This window comes from Oncorhynchus keta, chromosome 22, assembly GCF_023373465.1.
Source record: "Oncorhynchus keta strain PuntledgeMale-10-30-2019 chromosome 22, Oket_V2, whole genome shotgun sequence".
Taxonomy (NCBI): domain Eukaryota; kingdom Metazoa; phylum Chordata; class Actinopteri; order Salmoniformes; family Salmonidae; genus Oncorhynchus; species Oncorhynchus keta.
The window spans coordinates 27,215,388-27,234,734 of NC_068442.1; the positions used below are offsets into that span (position 1 = coordinate 27,215,388).

At 46.4% G+C, this 19,347-nt stretch overlaps 1 protein-coding gene across 2 annotated transcripts in view; it reads left to right on the forward strand.

The window, feature by feature from the left end:
• The window catches only part of hydin (HYDIN axonemal central pair apparatus protein), a 66,757-nt gene that overhangs the window by 46,351 nt on the left and 1,059 nt on the right, over positions 1-19,347 (forward strand). Inside the window, exons 38-84 of one of the 2 annotated variants that reach the window (XM_035798611.2) lie at positions 102-272; positions 359-532; positions 726-925; positions 998-1,135; positions 1,273-1,456; positions 1,559-1,700; positions 1,845-2,007; positions 2,418-2,633; positions 2,847-3,296; positions 3,407-3,616; positions 4,311-4,507; positions 4,584-4,766; positions 5,736-5,855; positions 5,962-6,121; positions 6,325-6,497; positions 6,664-6,862; positions 6,975-7,074; positions 7,232-7,331; positions 7,443-7,611; positions 7,715-7,956; positions 8,075-8,183; positions 8,329-8,533; positions 8,650-8,885; positions 8,987-9,138; positions 9,354-9,549; positions 9,627-9,735; positions 9,853-10,086; positions 10,193-10,554; positions 10,790-10,950; positions 11,057-11,151; positions 11,274-11,487; positions 11,604-11,825; positions 11,912-12,038; positions 12,207-12,372; positions 12,530-12,677; positions 12,827-13,037; positions 13,230-13,451; positions 13,567-13,736; positions 13,973-14,171; positions 14,265-14,423; positions 14,613-14,893; positions 17,307-17,526; positions 17,669-17,881; positions 18,116-18,279; positions 18,408-18,558; positions 18,757-18,987; positions 19,111-19,335. In XM_035798611.2, the coding sequence (XP_035654504.1) occupies positions 102-272; positions 359-532; positions 726-925; positions 998-1,135; positions 1,273-1,456; positions 1,559-1,700; positions 1,845-2,007; positions 2,418-2,633; positions 2,847-3,296; positions 3,407-3,616; positions 4,311-4,507; positions 4,584-4,766; positions 5,736-5,855; positions 5,962-6,121; positions 6,325-6,497; positions 6,664-6,862; positions 6,975-7,074; positions 7,232-7,331; positions 7,443-7,611; positions 7,715-7,956; positions 8,075-8,183; positions 8,329-8,533; positions 8,650-8,885; positions 8,987-9,138; positions 9,354-9,549; positions 9,627-9,735; positions 9,853-10,086; positions 10,193-10,554; positions 10,790-10,950; positions 11,057-11,151; positions 11,274-11,487; positions 11,604-11,825; positions 11,912-12,038; positions 12,207-12,372; positions 12,530-12,677; positions 12,827-13,037; positions 13,230-13,451; positions 13,567-13,736; positions 13,973-14,171; positions 14,265-14,423; positions 14,613-14,893; positions 17,307-17,526; positions 17,669-17,881; positions 18,116-18,279; positions 18,408-18,558; positions 18,757-18,987; positions 19,111-19,335 (8,873 nt within the window). The remainder of the gene's footprint in view (positions 1-101; positions 273-358; positions 533-725; positions 926-997; positions 1,136-1,272; positions 1,457-1,558; positions 1,701-1,844; positions 2,008-2,417; positions 2,634-2,846; positions 3,297-3,406; positions 3,617-4,310; positions 4,508-4,583; positions 4,767-5,735; positions 5,856-5,961; positions 6,122-6,324; positions 6,498-6,663; positions 6,863-6,974; positions 7,075-7,231; positions 7,332-7,442; positions 7,612-7,714; positions 7,957-8,074; positions 8,184-8,328; positions 8,534-8,649; positions 8,886-8,986; positions 9,139-9,353; positions 9,550-9,626; positions 9,736-9,852; positions 10,087-10,192; positions 10,555-10,789; positions 10,951-11,056; positions 11,152-11,273; positions 11,488-11,603; positions 11,826-11,911; positions 12,039-12,206; positions 12,373-12,529; positions 12,678-12,826; positions 13,038-13,229; positions 13,452-13,566; positions 13,737-13,972; positions 14,172-14,264; positions 14,424-14,612; positions 14,894-17,306; positions 17,527-17,668; positions 17,882-18,115; positions 18,280-18,407; positions 18,559-18,756; positions 18,988-19,110; positions 19,336-19,347) is intronic. The other variant, XM_035798612.2, reaches the window with a different exon arrangement.

Genomic DNA, 19,347 nt, shown 5'->3' on the forward strand with positions numbered 1-19,347 from the left:
TCACACTGCTCACAGTACACAACTTTGCCACAGGATACCTCAGACACTGTAAAAGTTATAGAGATCAAAGACAGCAGGTATCATGTTGCATTCTGTCACAGACCTGATCAAAGACACAGTGGAAAGCAGGACTGCCAGTGTGGGGGACCTGGAGGTCAACCCAGTGTCCAGAGCTATTGCACGCCACATGGGCATTGACCTGTCACCTGAGGGCCAGGCTGCACGAAACCGCCGGGGCATCGCAATCATTGTGCATGGGGCTCCCCTCTCAGGTAAAGAGTGGCACATCCACCAAAAGATTTCAACACTTTCAACACTCAGTTTTTTCTTTCAACCATTTGCACATATCTCTGTGCAGGTAAAACAGGCACAGCAGTGACTCTGGCCAAATACTATGGTGCAGCGTGTCTGAACATTGATGCTGTAGTGCTGGAGGCACTGTCCTCAGGGATGACCTCTGCTGGCCTGCGGGCCCGAGAGCTGTGTGCCAAGGCTGCTATGGAGCATGCTCAGAAGAGGGTGGAGGAGGCTGGTGAGTCTCAGCTTGATGGATAGGATGTTTTTGGTGTGTCTCACTCTCTCGGCCAATGATAACTGTATCAAACAAATGGTCATTTATTGCATTAAAGCCTAACAGTAAACTATCTGTGGACGAACTAGGCTATATGCTTTGTTTGTAATTGTCTAACTGTAGGTGTAATGTTTGTGTGTGTGTGTGTGTACAGCCCAGGCTGTGGTGGAGGTGATGGGGCCTGCTGGTCAGGGTGCTGGTACTCTGAGTGTGGAGGCTGTAGCCAAACACACAGCTGAGGGCAGTCAAGTCATTGACCCCAAAGCTCCAGCCTCTTCCATCTCTACACGTAACAAGAACAGTGTTGTGGGAGGGAAGAGGATCGACGGATCACAGCCCACCGCCCCCTCAATGGTACCCTGATCATCACAATAATGTGTATTACTATATCAAAGCTAGGACATAGTTTGTAATGCCTCTTATTAGTGCTTGCTTTCTGTGCAGGGTGGTGGCCCTATCCACCGGCAGCTCAGCATCAGTGTGAGCCAGGTGGGAGAGCTGGGCCTGATGAGCTGCCTGCTACCAGACCAACTGCTAGTGGACATCCTCTCAGAGAGACTGCAGGTGACATACAGTACTGAGAGACACAGAGCCTATATGGGCCTCCCAGTCCTTAGTCTGGGATGGACCCTCAATGAATCTCATGTGTGATCCTTGAGAGTGTTGATGATGAATGGGATGTATGTGTTGTCTCCTGGCAGCTGAGTGACTGTCACCGGGGTGTTGTGATGGATGGGCTGGAAACGCTGTACAGCCTCTCCCCCAGCAGCACCCTTCAGATCATCCTCAAGGCCTTCAACAACAGATCCTTCATCTACATGGTCAATCTCTCCAACAACTACTATGCCTTCAAGGCCAAGGAGAGGGCACAGAGAGAGGCAGAGGGTAAGGACAAGCTAGGCCAAAGGAGCTGGGAGCTGTGCTAAACTAAACAATAGTTTGAGGTAATTACTACGGTGACTGGTAATAACACTCCTTCCGTCACAGAGGTCTTACAGAGAGAGCACGCTGAGAAGGAGAAGCTGCGCTTGCAAGAAATGGATGAGGAGGAGTATGATGCCCTGCCAGAGGAGGAGAAAGAGAGCATCGATCTCAGACACCTTGTGGCACTGAGAGAACGAAAGCGCAGGTATTGGATGAAAAATGCTTATGCACATATTAGGTATAGCAATGTGTCTGACTTAGAGAGAATGGTTTAACCAGACTGGAATGTGAATAATTATGTATGTAATTGTAGAGTTTAAGCTAATGTTAATGTATGTAAATGTGAAAGGGAACAAGAGCGGGCAGAAAGGGAACAGGAGGAGAGGAGACAACAAGAGGAGCTAGAGAGAGTGAGAGAAGAAGAGGAGATGAAAAAGAAAAACAAGAAAGGCAAGAAGGAGCCTGCCAAGGACGACTCATCAGGGAAGAAGAGTCAGCTTGGAGGAAAGCAGGTCAGTGTTTCGTCAGATCAGCCAACTGTGTCACACGGTATTATAGAAGCATTGGAACTGTATATCTGTATATTCTCTATTATTTTGTGTGAATATTGGCTATAGCTGAAGTGTAATCAGCATTATCTGTGACTACATATTATAATCGCTATTTATTTTTATTATTGGAAATGTGAGGACTTTTTTCTGTTGTTAATGTTTGATTGTTATGTTTTTGTCTTTATCTTTGAGTTGGGGGGGGGGGGTAATAGTATTTCTGTAATTGTTGATTGTCCTATTTAGAACTAATAAAAATGTCTTTAAAAAAAGCTGCATCACATGGTGCTCATTGCAGTGCATAGGAGAAGTGGTAGCATAATAAATGACATTTCTTAATGTGTTCCTCCCTTATTTCCACTTTACACTGACAGTCTGCAAGTGCCCTACGCTCAGAGACAAAACTGGACCAGCCGGTGAAAGATGGGAGAAAAATGTCCTCCTGTGCTGACGGCAAGGAGTATAAAGACTCTCCCACAGAGAGCACTAGGGAACCAGAGGAGGGACCCAAGAAGAAGAAGCCAAAAGAAGGCAAGGCAGGGGGTCAGGATGAGTCTCCATTACCAAACGAGGACCCAGAGAGAGAGCTGGTATGTTACCCTCATAAATACCAAGTGAAGCATAAGAACGCACAGCCATTACGTGACAAACATATTTTGAATATGAACTAGTTCCTTTCCTCCTTTTACAATTGTACCTCATATTGTTTAAACAATAGCTGACACCCATATTAATAAAACATATTTAATAGCTGTTTAACTGGCCTGTAATTGAAACTCCTCTACTCCTTCTGTTCCCTGTAGTCTAGTGAGGGTGACCGACTGCTGCTGTCTCGGTTCAGGCTCTATGAGCAGAGCCAGCCCCAGCTTCTCCACATCCTACAGTTCTGGGACCGAGCCCAGGGTCAACTCCTCCAGCCCCTGTTCTCTGAAGACAACATCCAGGAGCCAGAGGAAGTAGTCCCTGAGAGACAGGCCCCCTCCGGCAAGAAGACCAAGAAAGAGCGGGAGAAGGAGAAGGTGGAGAAGGAGAAGGAGCGCTTGGAGAAGGAGAAGTTGAAGGCAGATGCCACCGATGTGAAGCTGGTGTCTCCAGCCCCTAGCCAGGCCCTTCTAGTAGTGGAGGGGTCTGAGGGAGGGGACAGGGAGGCTGCACCTGAGACTGTGCCCCACATCCTCCTTTCTGTTACCGGGAGGGACTATCTTAGCGGAATAGAGATCCTGAAGAGCAACAAACTGCCCCCTCTTGAAGAGGTACAGTAGATACTTGCAGTAATACTCTCCCTTCATTTTATATTTTATCCCTATGATGATCTTTGATAAAAAAAAAGCTTTAGATGATGTCAACTTACTCTGTTCCTCAGGTGTTGGATGGTTTAGGGCTGGGACCCAAGGGCCCTCCTATCCCCCCCTCCACTATCTTCTCTGTCATCCCCTACCCTAAGAAGAGGCCTGTGCCCAGTGCACAGCAGATCACTAGTTGCTTCACCTTCATGGTGCCCTCAGTTCCAGAGGATCCAACAGGGGAGAAGAAGGATACAGACATGGAGGCTGAAGCTCAAGGCTCAGTCAAGGTATAATTGGTCCTCCATGGAAAATAGCATAACCTCACACATCAAACCACTATTGCCACCATATTCACTCGTTTATTTTTTTAAACTTCTTGCTCACTTTAAAAAACACCATTGATGATACAGTAATAACACTATGTCAAGAGCAGGGATGGACAACTGGCGGCCCAACTCAGTAGGGATCTCAACTTACTGTTGAGAGTTAGAATAGTAGAATACACAAGGTGCAATTTCAAAATTTGGTTGTGCATCAGCAGTTGTTCTCTTATGTCAGTCACTTACAGTCACTCAATTTGCCCATGTCAGCTAATTATTTTTAGATTGGTATGTAAGTATAGCGGCCAGCTATCTAAACTTATTAATGGTTGAATTACCGCCCGGGGGACTCCCCATTGATTTTGTCAGTTACTCTCACTTAGATATCATATTAAAAACAGCAAACATTTCTCTCCACCCTATGGCAGAATGTGTAGAATTGCAAGAAATGTGTTATGAAATTGCTGAATCTTCTTTACGTTCCATGGAAGAATGTGTAGAATTGCAGGAAATTAACTCTAAAACTGCTTAAATGTTTTGCTCACAAATTTGCATGTGGGTATGGATGTGGGTACACAGACCTGCGAGCCACTGCAGCCTCTCTTGGTTTAATTAATTAAGCTATTCATCATAGTCGGGTCTAACTGAATGGGTCTTACAGGAAGAAGTGGTGACCCCTACCAAAGGACGGGGGAAGAAGGCAGACACAGGCAGAGAGAGTCAGAAAGACAAGAGACGCACCCCAGCCAAAAAGGGGGCCAGGTCCAATGACTCTCGCTCCCCTCCTCTCAACGCTGTGACTCCCTTATCTGACACTGAGCATTGCCAACAGGAGTCCCAGCAGGACCGCAACCAGCGGTGAGATCATCTATACACTACATAAGAATATACACTAATGTGCATAAATGTGACTTAAATGTGTTGTTTTCTATAGGCTCACCACATTCCGCTGGAATGTCCCACCCAATGGAGAGGTGACGCTGAAGATCTGGTTCCACTCCCAATTGCCTGGCAAGTTTGACCAAACACTGAACTTTGAGTTGTTGGGTACAAAGAGACGGTACGAAATGTACTGTAGGGGCATCTGTGCATATCCATCCATCAGCAAAGATGTAAAGTGAGTATTGTTATTTGTTTCTAGAAGACATTTGTGAAATAGAACCAATTTCTATACTTAAAGATGCACTATGCAGAAGTTGCCCCATTTCCTGGTTGCTAATAGTTAGCCTAATTTCAGTTTATGTGACAAAACAAGCAAGTATAGTATAGAGAATCATTTTACTATCTAAACCGGTGTGAAATATATTTTCCATAAACCAAAAATATTGTATTTTCAGATGGTTGAAGCTGGTGTACAAAACCGACAGTAAAAGACTAAAAACCAAATCTTAAGAATGGGGAGCATAGAAATAGCACACATAGAAAAGATCTAGCACTTCTTAGACTTGCTTTCAATTAGAATGAGAGATCTATAACACACATGTCTATGTGAATTTGGTCAGGTCACCCAAAAAGTTACATATTGCAGCTTTTCCAATGCAGCTGTTTTTATCTCAATAACAAACAATGCCAGAGTAACAATTAAGTATCTTACTGTGATAGTTTTCAATTAAAATGGTAAAAAAGAAACAAAAATAGCTTAGCAAAGATCAATTTCTCACATAAGAATTTTGCTAGGACTGTCTGGGAGTGGTCTGAGTGGGAGGGTAAAATGGAAAACTAGTTGTTATTGGCAGAGAGGTTTGGAACTCTCTTTCTTATTGGTCTATTAGCTAATTTACTGCCTGGTGATGTCACCAGACGCCAAAACTCCATCCCACTGAAACATGCTGAAATTTCAGGCTGTCTTTTCAAACAGCTCTTACACTAAAAGGGAATTATCATAATTTTCACAATTTCACAGTATTATTCCAACCTCATTGTGTGGAAATATATATATATAAAAAACACATGAAAATCACATTTTTGACTGCTCTGGGCCTTTAACTAAATTTTGTCAGAGCTGTTCTAAGTTTTATTATAGATATATATGTTTTATTATCACTGTAAATGATGTGTTGAGTGTGTGTCATTTGGTCTCTCCCAGGATGGTGTTTGCCCACAGTAAGAGGGTCCTTCAGTCTGATGAGGTTCTGCAGAAGACCTACATCATCCGCTCTGGCCTCTATGAGTTTGGCCCGCTGCTCTGTGGGAAGACCAGAGATAGGTAAGAGGATTATTTTCCACTACCTACTCTGTGAGTTTATTCACTGTAACTCCATAGAGGACAACATGTGTGATGTATGTCTGTGTGTTACCTGTCTGCGCCATAGGTATAAAGAGAGGAAGTATCCAGAGAACATGGAAAGGCTGGTGATACACAATAACTCCCCACTGGATGCTGAGATTCACTTCTGCTTCCAGCATGACACCAAGGCTACCACCTACCTATTGGACCCTCCCAACATGACCCTCAAGCCCAACGAGAAACAAGTAGCCAATCAGAACTACTCATAACATAGTTGAATGTAGTCAAACATACCAGGAAGGTGTCATTGTCACTAATATTATCAATGAACAGTTTCACATCCATACATTTTTCATGTTATCAGTATACAACTGTAATAACCACATTTTGTTATGAGACTTTGTATGGTAATCACAGAGTACCACTTATCCATGTTGTGCCCTTGCAGGAGCTGACAGTGTGGGCATACCCTACGAGCCCGGGGCAGATAGAGGACAGTGTGGTGTGCTGTATTAAAGAGAACCCAGAGCCAGCCATCTTCCGCTTCTCCTGTCGCGGGGTCCGGCCCGAGCTCGAGATCGAACGCAAGCAGCTGCATTTTGATAAGATTCTACTGCACAGGTCAGGGAATTAATTAATGCTGTAGTCCACATTGTACAGAACTACTGTCATGCTTTTTAACGTGTCATTTTCAAAGTAGAGGAATTTGTTTTTGTCATGGTAGTTTTCTGTTGATTTTCCTTTCGCCACTATACTCCATTCTCCCTGTGCTGGTTGTGAATCTCAGGAAGGACACAAGGAATCTGTGCCTGCGTAACAACACGCTGCTGCCTGCAGCCTGGAGGCTGAGTGGGCTGGAGGTGCTGGGGGATGAGTTCAGTGTGTCTCAGGACCAGGGCATCATCCTGCCACACTCTGAGTTCTGCTTGCAGATGCATTTCAGAGCCATGAAGCCCATAAACCTGAAGAGAGCCATTCGCCTCGAGGTACAGTACTGGGTGATAATTAATTTGATGATTGGTATCATCATGTTGCATTATTCCTGTTTATCTCATGTTGTTGTGTGACTTTCTGTCTGTGTGTTGCTGTGTATATTAGGTGTCCGATGTGGAGAACATCCTGGGTATTGTCCATACAGAGAACATTCAGATCCTTGCTGAGGCCTACGACGTGGCTCTGGACATCACCTTCCCTAAAGGTCTTTACAGGAGTTCTCACAGACAGATATGCTTGTTTCTTTCACACATGCATCATTTTACCAGCTCCCTTTGATTTGGATGAATTCCTTTTCCTGTTTGTGAAAGGGAAATGAATGGTGTTTCCCTTGATCTACCATACGTGTGTTTGTTTTTTAGGGGCTGACGGCGGTCTAGACTTTGGAACCATCAAAGTATCTGAGGAGGTCAAGCTTTCTGTGAACATGAAAAACAAGGGCAAATATGAGATAGCTTTCAAGTGAGTATCAATAAACATACACTATTCTAAAGCTAACTGCTAATCATGTCATTTTTTTTACCATATTAAGCACATTATCCACCAGCCCTCCCTTTGCCTCCACTTTCCCAGGTTTATCCTGGAGGCCACAGACCCAGCCGTGCCAGACCTGAACCAGATCTTCACCATCACCCCACAGAAGGGCTCCCTCAACCCCAACGACCGGCCCACATGCGTCCAGTTTGTGTTCCGCCACAACAAGGAGGTGTCCATCCGAGAGCAACCAATTCTGCGCTGTCAAGTTAGTAGACTCAACCAATAAAACTTGTGAAGAGTTTCAGTAGTGTGCTGTTTCAGTCTCAGTATCCACTGGTGCCTTACAGGTGTCTTGCTTTTTCTCAAAGGTGATTGAGCCAAATATTGCAGAGGGTGGAGAGACCATTGCCATCATTCCCATCAAAGTTTCAGTCCAGTCCCTCTTCTCGAAATACAACATCATGCCCTCCAGTGACATTAACTTTGGCCCACTAGTCTACGGCTGCCGCAAGACACAAACCTTCACCATAGAGAACAAAGGAGACTTTGAGATCCGCTTCAACATCAGCAGGTTGTGTAAAGACCTGCCACAGCCTGCCCAGAGGAGAGGGTATGACCACCACTATGAACTCTAACCTTACTGTATCTCACTCCTAATACTTCCTCTATTTTAGCACTTTCTCTGTATAACCCAAAGTCATGGAATGCCTCTTTATGTCTCACTGCAGCATTGTGGGGAAGAGAACATCACGTGAGAACCACTCTGCTAAACCCCTCACTGGAAACAAAGTGCGGCGAACTGAATCCATCCAGAAGGACATGGGCATGTCCACTCTGGTAAGAGTTCCTCCTCGTATTACAACATACCTAGAAACTAACTTCAGCAGATGTAAATGACCTTAATGAAGATAAACATTTGAATATGGATCCATAATCCACCACTGCCCCATCCCCATGCCTCCCTCTCTTCCCCGGTGTGCAGGCCCGTTTCACCATGGGCGTGTTCTCATTGGTGCCTGGTTTTGGTACCCTGGCGCCGGGCGCTCATCAGGTGGTCACGGTAGACTGTGTGGCAGAGCAGGCAGGACGCTGGCAGGAGTGCCTGGCCCTGGACATCACTGACCGAGACCCCTCAGACAATCCAGGCGGTATCCCCTACCGGCTTGTAGCTGAAGTCTGCATGTCAGGTGTGTATATGAGTTAGCAATGGTTGAGAAGGAAATGTGATGTAACGTTACCCCTGGCCCTGAGTGCTTATGTTGAAATTGGGACTCACTTTCCAAATGTCTGTTTTTTTCTACAGGGATTGCATACAAAGACATTGCCTCTATTTTTGAGGAGCACCGTATCTGCAAGACCAGCACCATGTTGTACTGTGAGCAATTCCGTGATTCCATGGGCATCTATATCCAGGATGAGAACAAATTTGTTTTCAATAATGTTCTGGTGGGTCGCCCGGCCAAAGCCCGCTTCCGCCTCACCAACAACGGCAAGGTGCCCTGCGAGCTGAGCCTCGCAGTTAAACCTGTCCTTACGAAGGTATGGGTGGTTTTCTGATGAACATGTTTATGAAACAGAGATTGATTGTGTTTGTAGGCTGTAAGGCAGCAGGGCGAACAGTGACTGTTTGTCTGTTACAGATATCAGTGCGTAGCACGGAGGTGTTTGAGTTGACGCCTGGCAGGCTTTCTATACCCAGTCACTCTCATGCCTTTGCCATCATCACCTTCGCCCCTCAGACCATGCAGCCCTACCATGCTGTGTTTGAGGCCACCCTGGAGGGAGCTACCAGGTACATACCTCCGTTTGCGTGTGTGTGTGTGTGTGTGTGTGTGTGTGTGTGTGTGTGTGTGTGTGTGTGTGTGTGTGTGTGTGTGTGTGTGTGTGTGTGTGTGTGTGTGTGTGTGTGTCTGTGTCTGTGTCTGTGTCTGTGTCTGTGTCTGTGTGTGCGTGTCTGTGTGTGTGGGTAAACTTTTCTCTCATCATTCACTCTCCTGTATTTCCTAGTCTACAACCCATGGCCAAGTCCAAGGTGTTGGTGTTTGATCTGATGGGTGATGGCAATCTGCCCAGTGTGACTATTCTGAGACCAGTCCTGAGGACCAGCCGTGGACACCCTCTGCTGCAGTTCAAACGGCTGCTGGTGGGCCGGGCCCAGACCCTGCCCCTGGTGCTAAAGAATGATGTCAATGTACCCGCTCAGGTGAGAACATCCTCTGTTTATATTACGTTTTTGGAACAGTGCTGTTTATACATTGGCATTATTTGACTGCTTTGCAGATTCACATTGATCTTCTGGATAAGATGGGGGTGTTCACTTTGAGAGCTGCTCCCAACACCATCTGCAGCAACATCTCCTCATCACAGATAGATGCAGAGGCCGGGACAGGTTGGTACAGTATACAACTGGTCCATGAGAAAACCAGCAGAGACACTGTAGAGACACTGTACAGTACGATTGTTTCAACCGTGAAGTTCATCCTATCCATCCTTCCTCTCCCCTTAGAGAGACAGATGTCACACACTGCCTCGTTGGTGCTGTTAGGCGGTCAGCAGGCGGAGTTTGAGGTGGAGTTTAGTCCCGTGGTGGCTCAGAGCTTCGAGGCCAACATGCGCCTCCTAGTGGTGGACAACCAGTATGAGGAGACAGTGGTGCGGCTGCTGGGGGAGGGCTACCATGATGTCATCTCCCTGGACAACATCAACAGCAAGGCTCAGCAAAAGGAGTACTCACCAGATGGTAAGGCCTCAAAGCTTTTTGGAATGATGCAGCAAAGGTGTGCATGTTTTCCACTACTTCAGGCCCTTAGTTGAATATGTGTCCCTCCCTTGTATTTTGTACCCAGGTAAGGGGGACCTGCTGTTCTTTGGAGACTGTGACGTGTCCAGGCCCTACCAGGAGACCTTCACCATGACCAACCTGAGCAGCAATAACGTGCTGAGGTTCGAGTGGCCCGCCGATGGCCCCCAAGTCTCCTTCTCCCCCCAGGTTGGCCACCTCCATGCAGGCTGTGCCAAGGAGGTGACCGTGACCTTCTGTTCAGAGCAGCCCGTGGTGCTGATCGCCCAGCCTGTGAAGTGTAAGCTGTGCAGAGTGGTGTTCCAGCAGCCAGTGGACCAGGTGCCAGACTGGGACGACCGCCTCAGGACCGTCAAGTGGGTCGACTCTGGAAAACAAGTGGGCAGTCAACAGCCTACAAAGAAGAAGGTGAAGTCACCCAAATATCTGTGACTGACCGCCCAGTCATAAAACAGCGGGGATAAAGCAGAATCTTTCATGATCTTTTTTCTATTTATAAAATGGAAACACATTTCATTTATCCAGAAGCTTTACTTGCACTGTATTTATGTGTATAATGACCCATGAAGGAATGAGAGGCAATTCAATTTAAACACTGATAGAGAGCTCAATATTAAATTGTGTGTGTCCTGTCTGTTCCCAGGTGATTGAGACAGACCCAGAGCCAGTCCATTCTGTAGTAGAGAAGTCATTCAGGGAGACGGAGCTGCGCATCAGTGCTGTGTGTGATTATGCTAAGTTCACCTGCAACGCAGAGACCATCCGCTTCAAGGACACACTGCTCTATCAGACCAGAATGTTCCAGTAAGTTAATGTCTATTTGGGTTTCTGTGCCTTTCATATGTAAGTCAGAAATACAAATGATGTAATTTTAGTTCCTCTAATTTTCATCATGTCCCATGGTGTGCAGGCTCCAGATGGTGAACAAAGGCAGTGTGAAGCTGGAGTACTCATGGCAGGTCCTAATGGACAGATATGGAAAAGGTGTCAACTTTGATCATGGAGGTAACTTTCAGACACTGTCTTCTGGTTTTGAGGGAAAATGTAAAAATATGCTATCAATATACTGTATGTACTGTATATCAGCAGACCTTGTAACTGACATGATCTGTGCTCTATATTTCCAGACGTTAGCCCTCGCTCCTGTCAGAGCAGTAGATTAGGGGTGAGACCTGCCAGCTCTTTGGAGAGCGTGTCATGCCTGATGCTGGGTGACCCAGACCTGCCACCCTTCTCCGTGGAGCCCAGTGTGGGTATCATCAGCCCTGGAGCCACCCAGACCTTCAGGATCAAGTTCTCCCCCTTGGAGGTAGCAGAGTGTGAGGCCAGGCTGGTCTGCAGGTCAGGACTAGGAACATAGACACACACTTACAAATCAAGGCGGAGCGAATTTTTGATGTGTGCTTTCGCACTTTCATCATCTCAAATATTGTATTTATGTGTGTGTTTTATGACAGCATCCCAAACCTGAAAGATGAGCAGAGCCCCACCATGGTGGTGTGTGGTCGCAGTTTACTGCCCTACTGCCACTTCCACCTGGAGGACTCAGACTACATCAGTGGAAACAGACGTAACCCAGAACTGCGTGGTCCTCATGGGGCCCTGCCCAGGGCCCCCCTGGACCCCAACACTAGGGTCATAGAGTTCAGATCTGTGGGCATTGGCTCCTCCATCCTTAGGTGGGTTGTAGCTTGATCACTCAAGCCAAAAACATGTTTACTACTTTTGAATAGTATATTTCATTGTATCTTTTCCCCCCATACAGGCAGTTCAGCATTGTAAACCCCACCAACAAGCCTTACTCCTTTATCTGGAGATGTGAGGATGCAGGTGCCTCCCCTTTCAAATGTCTCACACCCAATAACTCCATTCAGCCTGGGAAAAAAGTAGAGGTATGGCTTGTGTATATTGTGCTTCAATTTGAGGTCCTTGATCACTGATAAAATGTCAGCTACTCTTACTGCTTTTAATGCAGCTCCAGCGAACCCTGTTCTCTGCTGTTTTACTATTTTACTGGGAGAAAATGTCAGCTGTAAAATCTCTAATTCTTCCCGCTGCAGGTATCTTTTGAGTTCCAGGCCCAGGAGCCAGATACAGTGGAGTCATTCTGGACCTTCCTGATCCCAGATCAGAACCTGTCTGTGCCCTTCCTGCTCGTTGGAACAGCTAGTGAGCCTGTTGTCTACATGGACCATGCCCATCTTAACCTGGGAAACCTGCTAGTGGGTAAGTGCAATAAAGCAACTAAGGTAGAAAATACCCACTGCACTAGAATCATTATCATATGAGATAATTCTTAATAACATTATCCTAAACACAACATCAGTCTTAACCTGTGAACATTTGTTGTGACAAAAAAAATTCTGTGAATATGTCTCTGTAGGACACAAGGCTCACCAAACAGTGTATCTGCTGAATGGAGAGAATCAGCCCTTTCAGTTCTTCATTAAGGAAACGTCCCGTTACTCAGAGGCCTTCCTGGACAGCCTGCAGCTGGAGCCCATGGAGGGGGTGGTGCCACCTAAAGACAGGTGTGTAACTCAACTTCATCGGTGATACAACTGAATCTAATTTAATAGAATGGTGTATCAGCCTAAGAGGGACTGTCTGTAGTTATAGTTACTATATTGTCAGAGTGATACCCTTGACACAAAACATCCTCTCTCCTGGTGTCTTGCAGGTTCCCTGTGTTTGTGTCTTTCACCCCGACACAAGATGGAGTGGTGACCTTTAACCTGCTGGTCCAGGTGAAGGGGAAGGTCCAGCCCCTCAATATGAACATCAAGGCAGAGGGTTACAGCATGAATGCCTGTGTGCAGTGTGAGAGCACCGAGGGAGGCATCACCGAGCTGTCTCCAGGCAACTCTTATCATCAGGTGGACTTCAAACAAGTGAGAAATGTCCACTTCAAAGCTTAAGACTCAGACAGAAAGGCTAATTATACACCGAACTCCCCTTATAAGCCTTTGTTGTGTGAAGTACAAAACTCATGCAAATTCAGAGGTCCTTTTTCTCCCCTTTGCCCTGTTTGAGTTTTATAATTACATTTTGTTCTCTTCCTTTTGCTTTTTGTCCTTGTTCAGGTGGAGCTCAGTGATACAACATTGTGTACCTTCTTAGTGTCCAACCTGGGGAAGTTCAGTCTGGATGTTCAGTATGAGTTATGGGGCTCGGCGGAGATGCAGCGCCACCTAAAGGTGGACACAGACAAGGGGAGTGTTGAGGTGGGCAGACAAAGCCGCTGTATTGTCACATTCTTCCCCCTGCAGAAGTGTGTGCTCAAAGACGTGGGCCTCAACATCAAGGTGAGCATCTCATCTTAGCATCATTGCTCTCCCTTTTCCTCCTTATATCTACTGTGTGTATGATTCCAATCTATAAATGATTCCGTCTCTCTTTCTCTCTCTCACTTCTCTTCAGATTAAGAACGGGCCTGTGTTCAGCTGCTCCATCCTGGGTTCAGCGGTTGCCCCTGGTCTGGATTTCTCCTTCTCGAAACACAACTTTGGAATGAGCTTTATCTACTGTGCAGGGATGGTGCCAGCCACACATACACTGATCATAAGCAACAAGGGAGAGAGAGGGATCAGGTACCAGCTGACAGGTTGTCTGGCACTTTGCCTGTGTTTGAGCGACAACTTCAAAACCTAAACAAAACAGCATTTTTTCATTATCAGGCTCGCTGTCAGACCATTTAATTTCCTCTCAAACTACCTACATGAAATGTAATGAAAAAGGCCTCACTGCACTTACAGGGAAAGGCATACTTTATATATCAGTGTTTCTCATTGAGGGAGCTGCCATAGCAGGTTATTGTCCTCTCCAGTCTAGATTGTCAGTTCTCCAACACCCCATTCCTGGAGGTGGGCTTCCAGCCAGAGGTGCTGCCCCCTGGTGGGTCCATGGAGGTGCCCATCACCTTTTACCCACGGGAGGCCATGCGCTACCATGAAAGAGTGGTCTTCGAGATCAATGACTGTGCCAAGCAGATGGTCGAGATCCTAGGTCAAGGCATTGAGATGAAGGTGAGGAGTGCGTGTGTGGGAGCTTGCGTGTGTGTGTGTTCATGCTTGTGTGTGTCTTTATGCATACCTCCCCTGTGAACTTCCTGCTACCAGGTTGACTTTGAGGACCCCAGACACAAGCTGGTGAATCTGGGGGCTCTGCAGATTGGTCAGAAGATCAGGAGGGTGATTCCCCTGGTGAACAACAGCCACTCCTCTCTAACTTTCTCCCTGCTACTCAGCTCTACTGTACACACTCTGCTGGACTCCAGGGTACGCCTCACAGCCACCTCCACACCACTGACACTATTCCCTCTCAGTTACAGTTGCTAGATTAATGTATATTTTGCTCAGAATTAATCGATGAAGAGAACACAGTTGAGCCAAAAAGACTGTTCCTTTTCATGGGGTTGCCATTGTAGATGTGAGTGTGATGAGACGTGTTCCTCTCCTGTACCGTAGGTGCTGTCAGTGAACCCGCCAGGTGAGGTGACCCTGAAGCCGTTTGGGGGCCGCTGTCTGGTGGAGGTGCTGTTCTCTCCCAGGCAGCGCATGGCTCCCTTCACGTCAGAGCTGCAGTTTGAGTGTCTGGGCACGGTTCGCCCCCTGCTGGTACTGAAGGGCTGCTGTCAGGGAGTGGAGGTCAAGCTAGACCAGGACTACCTGCCCTTTGGAGCTGTGGCTCAGCGCTGCAAGGTCACAAGACGCATCATCATGCAGAACACTGGAGACATCGGAGCCAGGTAGCCTGACATTAATACTGAGTGATTAGTGCTTTTTGAGGTTCATTCGGTTTCGATTCAATTATTAAAAAACAATCACGGTTTATTCTTTTTAGTTTTGCACTATGCACTATCTGGGTTGAATTCTGTAACAACACAGCATTAAAAAAATGTGTCCCATGATCGTAGTGACTGCTTATCACTTAATAACCATCATTTATTCACATTACTTTACTTTAATAAAATATTTCAGTTGTGTATATTACATTTGTTTTATTTGATGACTTTATTATTTCATTCTAAGTCATCTCATCTCTAGAGCTTCTTTCTATGCTGTCTGACATCACTATTTTAACAGTTCTTCTAAGTAAATAAGGCATACTTATAAAACATGAAGAACACCTGCTGTTTCCATTACATAGACTGACCAGGTGAATCCAGGTGAAAGTTATGATCCCTTATTGATGTCACTTGTTAAATCCACTTCAATCAGTGTAAATGAAGGGGAGGAGACAGGTTAAAGAAGGATTTTTAAGCCTTGAGACAATTGAGATATGGATTGCGTATATTTATTTTTATTTTTATTTAACCTTTATTTAACTAGGCAAGTCAGTTAAGAACAAATTCTTATATACAATGACAGCCTACCCTGGCCAAACCCTAAGGACGCTGGGCCAATTGTGTGCCGCCCTACGGGACTCCCAATCACGGCCAGTTGTGATACAGCCTGGAATCAAACCAGGGCCTGGTGGGACGCCTCTAGCACTGAGATGCAGTGCCTTAGACTGCTGCGCCACTCGGGAGCAAATATATGTGCCATTCAGAGGGTGAACGGGCAAGACAAAAGATTTAAGTACCTTTAAATTGGGTAAGGTAGTAGATGCTAGCCACACCAGTTTGTGTCAAGAACTGCAACGCTGATGGTTTTTCACACACAACATGGGCCAGCATCCCTGTGGAATGCTTTCGACACCTTGTAGAGTCCATGCCCTGACGAGGGCAAATGGGAGAATGCAACTCAATATTAAGAATGTGTTACTAATGGTATACTTAGTGTATATGACTGCTGAATACCAACTATCAATCAGTTAGATCATGTATTTTCAGGTAGAGATACACTATATATACAAAAGTATGTGGACACCCCTTTAAATTAGTGAATTTGGCTGTTTTAGGCCACACCCCTTTCTGACAGGTGTATAAAATCGAGCACACAGACATGCAATCTCCATAGACAAACATTGGCAGTAGAATGGCCTTACTGAAGAGCTCAATGCCACCTTTCCAACAAGTCAGTTCGTCAAATTTCTGCCCTGCTAGAGCTGCCCCGGTCAACTGTAAGGGCTGTTATTGTGAAGTGGAAACATCTAGAAGCAACAACAGCTCAGCCGCGAAGTAGTAGGCCACACAAGCTCACAGAACCAGACCGGCGAGTGCTGAAGTGCGTAGTGCGTAAAATTAGTCTGTCCTCAGTTGCAACACTTACTACCGATTTCCAAGCTGCCTCTGAAAACAACGTCAGCACAAGAACTGTTCTTTGGGAGCTTTATGAAATGGGTTTCCATGGCCGAGCTGCCGCACACAAGCCTAAGATGACCATGTGCAATGCCAAGTGTTGGATGGAATGGTGTAAAGCTCGCCGCCGTTGGACTCTGGAGCGGTGGAAACTCGTTCTCTGGGGTGATGAATCAGGAACTGCACAGAGCCCTGACCTCAACCCCATCGAACACCTTTGGGATGAATTGAAACGCCGACTGCGAGCCAGGCTTAATCTTCCAACATCAGTGCACGACCTCACTTATGCTCTTGTGGCTGAATGGAAGCAAGTCCCAGAAGCAAAGTTCCAACATCTAGTGGAAAGCCTTCCCAGAAGAGTGGAGGCTGTTATAGCAGCAAACTGGTGACCATCTCCATATTAATGCCCATGATTTTGGAATGAGATGTTCGACGAGCAGGTGTCCACATACTTTTGGTCATGTAGTGTACCTTGCGAGGCAACTGCTCTCTATCCCTCTCGAGCGCACGTTTTTCTCTCATCTCTCCATCTCTGGGCCCACACAGACCGGACAAGTAGGCACGTAATGGATTATGTAGTTAATTACCACGTTTTCTGCACTAAACTCTGTAGAATATTGGCCTGTTTGAAACTTCAACGCCATATTACATCACACAGTTGGGGCTTGATCTGATTTCTGTAGAGAAACTGCGCATTGAGCTCAGAAACCCCCGAAAAATATGGAATTCAAATAATTGAACCGATGTCAGTCAATGATAAAGTTGAATACTTTATTAGATACTGTATGCTCTCCTATTATTGATGGTCATAAAAATGTAAACGTATGCTATGTTACTGCTACATACTTATACAATAGGTAATAATGGCCATTATCTAGCATCCGTTGTATTGATGTATCCATCCTTGTGACTGTGTCAGGTTCCAGTGGGAAATGAAGAGGTTTGGCAGAGACTTCTCCATCACCCCTGTAGAAGGCTACATCTGCCCTGGCATGGAGGTGCCTTTTGAGGTGACCTTTTCCCCTGTGGAGCTGAGCCATGAGCTGAGATATGATGACCTGCCCTGCTCTATAGAAGGAGCCAAGCCCATCAAACTCACCCTGGCAGGCTCCTGTATCCTACCCCCGGTCACCAAAGAGGTACGGCTGCTTGGAAATCTCTTTAATACAACGCATGTGCACAATATAAACCCAAAACCTGCATAGAAAATGAGACCTGTGTTTAATAATGATTGTTCCCTATCGCTTGTTCCCCTTTCTCTACCCGTCTCATTCTTCACAGGTGTTGCATTTTGTGTGTCAGGTGCGCTGTCAGCACATCCAGTCACTGACCCTGTCCAACCGCACCAACCAGCGCTGGACTCTGAAGCCTGTGATGGAGGGGGAGCACTGGAGTGGCCCTCCCTCCTTCATCATTGAGCCCTACCAGCAGAACAAGGCCTACGAGATCACATACAAACCCATGGTCACGACCGCCGATGGCAAGAAGCACCTGGTGAGACACTTTCACTGCAGCGCTTTCTTGGCTCTAGAACAGACTGAGCATATTTGTAGTGTGAAGAACCTTGAATAGGATGGCAAATTATTACTGTTGCCGACAATTAACATATTTTAGTTTTAGTTTTAGTATGTTCATATGATACAGCATATTATTGCATTATGTACTATAGATGCATCCTGTGATTTGTCTCTGTTGCTTGACCCTACTGTCCTCCTGTGCCTCTTCCAGGGCTCTGTATTCTTCTCCTTTCCAGATGGGACAGGCATGCTCTACACTCTGCATGGCACTGCTGAGGCCCCCAAGGCTGTAGCCACCATCACCCACGAGATGCCCTCCAAGACCCAGTACACTGAGATGGTTCCCGTCCAGAACTGGCTCTCCAAACCTCAGAGGTACCACCATTCTACTACTTTAGCAGGACGTCTATCTGATTCTTACTGATTCTACCACTGTCACACTACACTCCTAATACATTGCCACAATTTTCTTAGCTGCCAGTGTTAAGCTGTTCTGTGTGCAGGTTCCGTGCTGTAGTGGAGATCATGAAGCCAGAGAGGCCAGACAGCACTGTGTCGCTGAAGGGCCTGGACTATCTGGATGTACCAGCTCTGGCCAAGAGGGACTACAAGGTCTCCTTCTTCACCTACAAGGAGGGCCAGTACAACGCCAAGGTGAGTGGAGATCTACATTATAAATGCATACAGGAGAATGCTATCTATCTTCAGGTACTGTATGTTTAGATTGCAAAACCCAGATCATTACTCTACCCTGCTACCTACACATAGATGAAGAATGCCAAAGGCAGCTGTTTTCCAAGTTGACTTTGTATTTAACCATATGTGTCCTGTCCTCTACTCCCTGCCCTCCAGGTGACATTCCGTAATGAGTCTACAGGGGAGTACCTGTTCTACTACCTGAACTTCAAGGCCACAGCGCCGGGTGTCATCAGCACCATAGAAATGGTGACTCCGGTGCGCCAGACAGCCTCTGCCTCTGTCAGGGTGGAGAACCCCCTCCCCATTAGCCTGTTCTTCAGTGCTGAGTGCCGCAGCCCAGACGTCAGTGTGCCTCCACAGCTCTCTACGCCTGCACTCTCCAAGGTGGGTCTGCACGCACCTGACTTCATCTATTATCTTGACTATGATTGCTTTTCCTAAGCATATTCACTGTATCTAACCAATGCTTGATTGTTCCATTTTTGTTTGGTTTTATTTAAATCGCAGGCCACTCTTTCATTTGAGTACCAGCCGCTGCGTGCGGGCGAATCCACTGCTCGTCTCATTCTTCATAATGGAGAGTTGGGCTACTTCCACTATGAGCTGTTGCTGAAAGCCCTGCCAGCGTCGCATGAGAAACCGCTCTACTTCCGTGCTCCGCTGGGCAGCGGACACTCCGTCTCTGCCAAGTTTACCAACTACTCCCGCGTCAAGGCAGAGTATGCCTGCAAGGTACTGGATCCA